Here is a 10,000-nt window from a genome sequence, read left to right as displayed (position 1 = left end):
CCCAACATGGCTGAAGGATTTTCCAGTTTGCTTTGAGGTTTAAATAGTTGGAGGTGGATTTTTTTACTATGTTGTAGATGGAAGTTACACCATTTGTTCAACTTCCTGCAATACTTTTTGGTCTTATGAGTTTGGTCTTATGGATGAAAGCACCTCTGCACATTCTTTCATGCCAACCCTATAATTTATAATCCTCTGCTTGAGCTGATTATCTAAAATTCTTTCCATAAAAGCTTTCAGAAGTTTGTACAAATATCACTTTTCCTGAAATGTACATAAGATGGTAGACACATTACAGTACTAAGGAGAAATGCTTTTTCTACCAGATTGCTGTCCACTGGCTTCTGTAAGTCAGACCTATTTATTAAATTTTCTTGCTTTTTCTGTGCGTAACATCTCATAAGCAAATGATTTAATCTATGACTTACTGAGGAAGTTGGCTCATTACCAGGACTGCAATCTCTTTTGTGTATCTATTACAATGCCACACCTCCAGGAGCACCATCGGCACACTATATACCAATATATTTACATTTCAGCTACTGTTCAACAGCTTTCACTGGCATTCCAGTAGGATTCTGGTACCCAACACATAAATCACAATTCTGGTACCAAAATATGACTTTCCCTCAGAGTTTACACTACAGTAACAAAAAGCTATTGCTAGTAGATGACAAGCCTGGTGTGTAAACACATGACTAATGCACTAATAGCTGACATTTTCCTACAACAAACTTTCCTAATCCTCTTCAGATTATCTGAAATGTAAACCCTCATCTCTTCCAAACTCGATACTTCGAAACATACATAATCTAATCCCCTGCAGCTGCTTTTTATTGTTTTTTCCTTTTTTTTTTGCTTTTGTTTAGCCTTGGATTTTTCACAAACCAACCTCTCCATTTCTGACTTTGGTAGTCCAGCTACACTCAATCAACATACTGCAGCAGAGTAGAGATAAAAGATAGGAAATCAGAAGTGAGATGGAGTTGAAAAAAGCCTGCTTACTCCAAAAATGAAGCAGAAGTGGCCTACAGTTTATACATTTCTGTCATTTAAAAGAACTAGCATTAAGCAAGTTTCCAGATGCTTGATTTCTAAGATAAAATAAGCAACAGGACATTCCCACGCATCAATGGCTTTCAACACAGCCCTCAGATAGCATTTAAATACTTGTAGTTTTGGGCTAACACTCTGTATTGACGAATGCCTTCAGCAAAGTTACTTTCGGTGACGCTGACGTACCGACTCAGCCACGTCGACATTTCGGACAGAGGGGTCAGGTGCCACCTCTGGCCAGTCGGACAGCTCCAGGTAACCAGTGGCTCGGCTATTCAGTGTGTGAGACAAGGTGCCAAGCTGGAAATGATCCCGATCTATTAAAAAAGCGGGGGGAGGGAAGAAACACACAAACACCGTGAGCTCTACCACAAGGAGCAATCTTAATCAGGGCTAAAGGTAATTGCCATTGTATTACCTCAAATGTCATGGAATAAATATAAACTAGGAAGCTCTTCATAGGTCAAAAAACTGATTTCAGTCCATAGATTACAATAATCTCCCCCATAATGGTCAATAAAAAAGCTAATCAGTCAGTGTGTTTAGAGGTGTTGCTCTGAAATGTAGCTTCTCTAAAAATTACTTTACTGTGAATATTAAGAATGACAGCACAGTTAAACAATCCATATACATGTCTTGGCACAAACACATCCAGAATTTTAATAGTTCTTCTTCAAAATGGAGCTGCTTTTAAAGCTTCAAAACTAGACCTAAGTAAGTATGAAAACTAAAATGCAAATTGTCACAATAATAGAGTATTTTTAATTTAGATAGCCTGATAGCCTTTTAATTTGAGAAGACAGACAATGAATATTACTTGTAAAACAACAGGCAAAATACAGAGGGAAAATTATTATTTTGGAGAAAAAAATATCTACAGGGATTCCATTTATTTCAAATTCATATAACATTTCAAATACTCACATTAACAATCATCTAATAAAGTCCAGGTAAAATCCTAGACCTATTTTCCTAAATTGAAGAATAGTTTTCCTCAGAAGACATACCTTCTGTCATTTAAATAAAATTTAAAATCTACATGAACAGAAATAGATCATTTTGCCAGGGTTTATTGTTAGAGAAATGCACTGTGCACCTTGCTTGTTGAAAAGCAAGTAAGCAGACTGAGCATCCTTGCATATTAATCTTTTCTATTTGCTAAGTGACACAATTTGTGAGAGTATTTGAAATAGAATAAGCTGCCACATTCCTTTACACAACGAACATTTACCAAATGATTTTGGCATTATACCTTTAAAAGGAGACTCAAGCAATGGGGCAGGTTTCTGTGCCAGAAATATTTTTTTTGCATATTTGCTTAAAGCTCCACTCTTCTCATTCGGAACAATAAGCTGCCTAATAAATCTTGTACGGTCTCTGATGTCGTAGCTTTGATCATACTTGCCGAGATTTAATACATACTGGGTAAGCAATTTTGTCTGTGGAAAAAAACAGGACAAGAACAGAATACAAGTTATTTATGATTATTGATAACTCTGGATAAACATATTTAAAGAGGTAATAAAAATGAATGGTTATGTCAAACAAATGTTGCTCCACAGGGAATATGCATTTCTAAAGCTGCAAATGGAATTCTGCAGCCAAAGCACATGTCCTCTTCTGTATTGGGGAGGTGAATGCTGAGTACTGAGAAGCAGCCATGTGCTAGATTATTAAACTGCTGAAGTGGAAAGAAAGGCATCATTAAAAAAATAATCATATATGGCAAACCCGCTGAAGGGTCTACGTGAGGATAATGAATGTGGAAATACAACTAAAAACATGGCACTCAAAACTTAATCGGAAAAATATGCAGGACATCAAAACATCAGAGGGTATTAGGGGGCTGGCAAACTGCTTCTGCTGAGGTGTGTTTTATGAAGAGATACTGTCCCTGGCATAAGCAGTGTCTGCACTCTGACTGCACTCAGTTACTTTATCCTGAATTATGACCCATTAAAGCAGACACATGAATCACTGAACTGGATTACTGCAAATTATTTGCAGTGCATTTAGCTGTTACTTTTTCATAAAAGCAAGCTGCTGATGCCCTCTAAAAACTAGGATAAAAGACAACTTCTATTTTTTTTCTTGAAGCTTAAAGCCTTCAGTAGTATCAGTCATTTATTTATTTATGTACGAGCGACTTATACTATCACAGGTTTTTACAGCATAATAACAGCTTCCTAATTTGATGTTTGAGAATATTAACATCTTAAATAATTTTAATAATTCAGATAATTTTTTAAGCTAAGAAAGTAATATAAGAAGGGAAGGAAATGTAGAAAATAAAAATAGTGTAACCAGAAAAACACTGCTGAATAGACTGGAATCCACTAGATTAATTTGAAACATGTATGCTACTTCCTTTATATACAACCAAACAGGAAAAAGAGCAGAAGCGATAGACCGTCCTAAGGAAGTAGATTTTGGTACTTCAGCTCAGAACAGATGCATAAGACAGGGTTAATAATGTATAATCATGAGATTTATCTGCATTATACAAAGAAACAACCTTGCATATATATATTGTTTATCATGCTATTGCTATGACTATAACACAATTTGCTAAAAAGAAGGTCAGATTAATAATTTCCAACTTGAGGATGCAAGTTGAAGTTTTTTTCTGGAGATATAAAAATGCTTTTTCAGAGTACTGATTAACTCCTGTGAGATACAAAGTAAACAGAAAATGGTTCTAATTTAAACCCCATCAATGCAACATATGCAAGCATTTCAAAAATAACCTATGGTACCAGAGATTGGAATAAATTAGTCATTATACATTAGAATAATATAACAGCATAGTTTAAAAAAACTGTCAATGAAATACTTTCTGTTTCTTTTTTCTCTCTGATACCCAAGAATGGCTCTGTGAAAAGGGTTTTTTTTCCTTGAGGTACTGTCTTAGTTCTGGGAAAGGCAAAACTTTCCCATATGTATTTCACAGTTTATTGGCAGCTAATTCTGTATGAGGGTATAAAATTTTAAACAACTGCATCAGACTGAGCCTACATAATCTGCACTCATGCAGGACTTATGCTGTTCAATCTAAATGGAATTGGAAGGGAGGGTTCCCAGGTAGCATGCATTAAACTAAATGAGGGATACCTCCTGCAGCCTTTGTCATCACTTCTCCACTGTAAAACAAGACAAGACTCCTCACTGTCATGGCAGGAAGCTTAGGAGAATGGATCATAAAACACAATGATCTTAATCTGTGAATTGCTATAGGGATGGGAAAAGTTGAAGGCCTTGTCACAGAGGGCATTTTTTCAGTGAGTGTTGATGGAATTACATAAAGACAAATAAGACAGATAAAGAGTTGATCCTGAAAGACTGCAATTCCTTTAATGGGATAATTTTCTCTATGATCTTCTCCCTTTTCCTCTTCCCTGTTCTGTCCTCTAAAATATAATTTTCATATTGTTCAATACAGATAAATACACAACAAACTTAAACACAAGAATGTTCTGTGTCTCCAAGAAGTCTCTTCACAATTATCATATACACTATAGTTTTCATGGAAACAGAGAGGAAATCTATTTTTTAAAATTTTTCTTATAGTAAAGCAATCAAACAAGCAGAAGATCTTTTCTACATGGAGGTAGCTGATAGAAACAATTATTTTTAATTAAAAACAAAAAATAAACTAACAAATACATGTAAGTTTTTCCAACAAGGGAGTTCTCAAAAGAAGCTGAAAATCATTTCAGCAAGCACACTGATTTGGTGAATCATGACAGATCCTGCAAACCAGGACTGCTTCATAGAAAAGTGACAAAGTATTCTGATCTGTGATTTAAGACACTTAGTATTGCATGTCAATATTTCCTGATATCTCTACATGCACATTGTATAGGCTGAATATAATTTCTTTTATCCCCAAACTGTTGAACCCATTATTATTTTTTGTACACTTCATTTTGGCTAGAAGGGTTCGGTTTAGGTATTCCTAGAATACAATCATCCTCCAGCAACATTTCTGGAATTTTCTAGTGACAATAATTCTATTTAAGGATTTAATGCCTATCCTATATTAGCAGCAATTAATTTTTTGGTAGATCCCCACTTGAAAAATTTACAATACAGGTTTTACCAACAGATGAGGCTCTACAATGAGAGAGAAACAGTTATCTATCCACTCCTAGGTATCATTAGCTTTCAGTAACTTGATTGTTTGGACACACAAGATAAGCCTATTGCGCTAAACCACGATTGACATATCTATTTACACCTTACAACTACTTGGGACTTTTTCTGGTGGGAGTCCTACTGCATTACACTACAGAAGCCTATTGAAAATCAAAATCTCTTTATTCTTTCCGCTACATGCAAGAAGCATCTTAGGCAACTATATGACATATTTCTCTTCTATGAGCTATCTAGCACACTCAAGGTTTTATGACCCTAAGTGTTGAAAAAACAAACTAAGGTTATCAAAAAATACAGACAACCAGAGGGAAGCATGTTTTTACTACATACCTATTCAGATATAACTGAACCTGAAACTTCCTTAAATTACAGGGAAGCCTATGAAAGTCCATGAGGTGATCTCAGGATTTAAAGTATTTTAAATTTTTTTAAGAAATCTTGTTCAAAATCCTGTGAATGTGTTCAGTGTTTCACCATATACTTCAGGGAACTACAAGCAAACAAAATAATATACTTAGACAAAATGAGTAAAACAAGCAGGTCTTATTTACTCCAGAACTTTGTGCTTTTCTCCAAATAAGACTTAACAGAAGTTAAGTCAAGATGAGTTCAACCTGCCTCTCCCTCACCTGGTGAAAAGAGATCTTTTCATCTACTCAGTCAGCATTGAGCATTTTCAATAAAGTGAAATTTTATCTTTGAGGTTTTCACAACTCCATTAACTTTGGATGAAACTGATGAATTATTAATAAAATTACTATGTCATAGGATATGATAAGGTGACAGAAAACATGGGACTGAGGAGAGGTGGACAGACTTACAACTGGGCAATCAAGTCCACAAGATTTGACATCAAATTTTAAAAATGAAACTGAAAAATGGCTGGACTTTTTAGGAAGTGAAGTAATTCTAGGAAGTAATTTTAATACTGAGTGAGTAGAGAAGAGTTCCTCCTGGAAATAATCATGTAGATATAGGAAGAGTGTTGTCAGTCTCTAATGGGAAAGCCATGGTATTCTAGTTTGAAAGGAACTTTGAATGAAGCCAAGTCACCAGACATACACTGTCAGAAATTTTATGTAGATACCTTGACCATTTGAGATAATAACTTATTTTTCCACAACCTAAAACTACAAGAGGAGAACACCCTTTGATGAAATTCATCATTTAGTAGGCATCTCAGAGACAGTTTCTTCTGCTTTATCATCATTACCATGTTTGAATAAAGAGTTTTTTGAAGAGCACTTACAATGATGATTTAAAATGTATTAAGATGTGAAATGCATCGAAGGAATGACAGGAAAAAATGCATCACAGAAATCATCATCTTCTTATATGCAATGGATTTTTGACCAAATATGATGTGGAAGAATTTATGTGCAAAATTACAAAAACTATATGGAAAATTAGTTAATATAATGGGCTAAAAGAAGACAGTTTAGACAGTCAACCCAAATATTTTCTTAGTCAGCATTTTCTTTAAGATGATTACTGCCAGAAAGAAGGCACCTTTTATTACTGCCCCATTTTAGACTGTATAAGCAAAGCATTCACTCCAATCTGAATGCATGGAAAGACACTTCATCTCCCACACGCCCTACAAAATAAAGCCCAAGACAGATCACTGCTGTAGTTGCATATAACTATCAAGGAAAAAGAAGACATCACAGTTGCAGAGATGTAAAATCCTATGCTGTGCAAACTGTTTTAAAATAAAGACGTCTAGCAGCCCAGAAAAGTACATATATCAGACAACGTATTTCTTTTACATTTGGAAAAAAATCTTTGATTTTACAATCTTTTACAGCAATAACTGGATTTCCAGTGAAAAATTAGTGTCAAAATGCTACATTCCATAGTCAGTGATGGGATTCACAGTGTTGTCACTTGGAAGAGTGACGCACCTGGCACCACTCATAGCCATTGTTTTCAGTTGCTTGGAGATCTAAGTTCATGCTTGTTATCTGACATTTTTAGATTATTTTTACTACCAGAGACATCAAAACTCATCCAAGGTAAAAGGAAATAGGAAAAACTAAATCAAACCAACCAACCAAAAAAAAAAAAAAAGAGAAACTGGTTACTATCTTTAAAACAAGCACTGCTGGAAATAGAAAACAAGGCCTATTACTGGCATTTCCTTTTAGATATCCTGAACAAAAAAGTGGGTGGCTTCTTGTTCAAAATGACAGCATTTTCTTGAAAGCTCTGGTTTTGGTTTCAGAAAACATTAAATCACATAAGCAAAATCTACTACCTGGTATTGCTAACACAATTTACAGATCTTCTCTATTTATGTGAAGTAAAAATTTCACAATTCCCAAAAGACAAATACAAAAAAGAGTTTATCTTGTCACTATATTCACATTTATGATCCAGCACACACTTAAAGACTCATGGGTAGATTTAGTCTATTATATTTTTTGAAAACATATGTTCTGCTTTTCTTCATAGAATAATATGGACTAGGTTTGGTTACTTATATAGTAGAAATCATTACTGATCTATGCAGACTACACAAAACCTGCCATGACTCTAAATACATACAGTACTGAGTTTAGGCTTACCTGCTTTGAATTTGTTAAGTAGAGTTTTGCACCCAAATTTAAGATCTGCAACTTTACAAGGTCGTCTTCATTCGTGAAGCTCTTGGCTGTCTTCCTCAGAACATCAGGTGCGATCTTTGGAACCCGTTCACAGTACTCACCGATGAGCCAGAGGATACTGGCTCTGGCTACTGGAACCTGAGAAAACATTGAGCACTGTAAGTTAACAGGGTCACAAAGACTACTTGCATACTTGTATGTGTCTTTTGTTCAACAACAAGTTAAACAAAATACTATTTATGCAGTGTGAAATTAAAAACAGCCACTGTGGAGGACTGAATATTCATAGAAATGTAAGATACTGATTCTGACCCAAAACCCATGCCTTACACGTTGATGATACAGAGGCACACAGAAGTGACACGTTGATATTCACAGTACAAGCTGATGAGATTTGGGAACACAGCCCAAGCCTTCAAGATGTAGTTGTGAATTCCTGCCACCAGGTAATACTAAACACCACGTGTAAACAAAATAGAGCTATTTTTTTCTAAACTATATTCATAAATAAATGGTTTCCAATAATACAGCATTCTCCAATCTTGCCTGTCTAGTCTAGAAGCATATGTATTTCTTTATTTCTAGCTTTCCTTCATTTTTTCAGAATTTTATGACAATAAGATTTGTATTTTTGCAAACAAGACCAGTTGAACTTAGAATATTGGTGAGACAGAAGTTCAAAATTGCAATTCACAATTTCTGAATGGGATCTACCATCTTAACTGAAACACTCTGACCAAAAAGCTCACACAGGTCTTACCATTTTGGAGCTGCTTGACAGTATCACTGAAATAACTCACAGTAGCAGCTTCTAGATGAACTCCCAGTCCACGATGCTGAGTTCAGAAGCATAGCAATGCCAAAAAAAGAGAGAAGGCGAAATGGAAACCACGGAGGGAAACAGAAGTTCATGCTCCTTGCAGTTTAGATAGAAGCAGTTAAGATTTACATGAAATAATATACACATACTTTTTTAAAAGGTGAGCAAGCCTACAGTACCTGGTGGTCAAGTTAAAAATTGCATCCATGTTACATACATCCCTTGAAAACATTTTTCTCCTTTCTTGAGCAGAAGGAAGAAAGAATGCAATGAGAAAGTTCAGAAGTATGTCTTGTATAGTGTCTACAGACTGTGGTGCTCTAACATTTTCTACAGCCTCTTGTTCAACAAATGTTGAAATGTCAAGGGAAAAGCGCAAGTGTTCTAGTCTAGCAAAAACTGACTGTAATTCAGAAAAAAGAAAAGTTTCCACAGCAATTTCACAAAATTTTATTGCTTTTTCTAAAAGGATCAGAAAAACTCACACTAACGTTTTTCATTAGTCCTTACACTACACAGTAATCTTTATTAATAAGCTTACACTAATGGCAGGCTGAGTTTTCCCTTGGATAAGATTCACAGGATATACGTACTTTAGAAATGCAGTACTGTGGTTCTCAAAGTATTAATTCTTAGTAACTTTCATATATGCTTTAATTGCTTTTCCAGCATGTCTTTTATTAATATATGATTATCTATTTCTCAGAATTACAACAAGAACCTAATATTAAGTGTCTTACTTAGTAATCTCATAACATTTGAAAGTACTACTTATGAAAGTATATTCTAAAAAGTATATACTAAGCCTACTAAAGAAATACTAATCATGTTCACAAGAATTTTTAACGATTAAATGTGCTCCAAAAAGTTTGGAAACAACTCTGAATAAAGTCAACTTGACAATATTCGCCTCTGTACTTGACATGGTTAAAAATATATACGCCAACAAAAATGTAAACAGGCATGTCATGGGGAAAACAGAGGACTGCCTCCACTGAAAGAGAAAGCACGTAATGGATAAACAGAATAGAGTCCAACAACAACAACAAAAAGTCCTGTAAGAGATAAAGGCCAATTCTGATTATGGGGAAGACATTTAAGATAGAGGTAACATAATATGCTGAGAGTAGTATAACACAGTGATTTAACATATATAGATGTAAGTAAATACAGATCAAGATACAGATGAATTATTTAATGTGAGTTGATAAAAAGGTAAATAGCCTTGGAATTTACAGTATGAGAGAGACGAACAAGCTACCGAACAACCGCTATGTATAAAAACTTTAAACACAGTCAGAGTATGTTCGTCTGCAAAATGGCAAGACTGATGCCATTACTGTGCACTGATTTCAAAAGGGAA

General features: G+C 34.9%; 1 protein-coding gene across 1 annotated transcript in view; it reads right to left on the bottom strand.

Annotated features, from left to right (window-relative positions):
- The window catches only part of AP3B1 (adaptor related protein complex 3 subunit beta 1), a 139,670-nt gene that overhangs the window by 66,462 nt on the left and 63,208 nt on the right, over window positions 1-10,000 (bottom strand). The window contains exons 14-16 of the mRNA XM_031062180.1: window positions 7,779-7,955; window positions 2,309-2,495; window positions 1,243-1,373 (exon numbers count right to left, since the gene is read on the bottom strand). Coding sequence (XP_030918040.1) covers window positions 1,243-1,373; window positions 2,309-2,495; window positions 7,779-7,955 — 495 coding nt within the window. The remainder of the gene's footprint in view (window positions 1-1,242; window positions 1,374-2,308; window positions 2,496-7,778; window positions 7,956-10,000) is intronic.

This window comes from Geospiza fortis, unplaced genomic scaffold, assembly GCF_000277835.1.
Source record: "Geospiza fortis unplaced genomic scaffold, GeoFor_1.0 scaffold201, whole genome shotgun sequence".
In the NCBI taxonomy this organism is placed as follows: Eukaryota; Metazoa; Chordata; class Aves; order Passeriformes; family Thraupidae; genus Geospiza; species Geospiza fortis.
The sequence above is the reverse complement of the archived record's forward strand: the minus strand, read 5'-3'. Positions and strand labels throughout refer to the sequence as shown.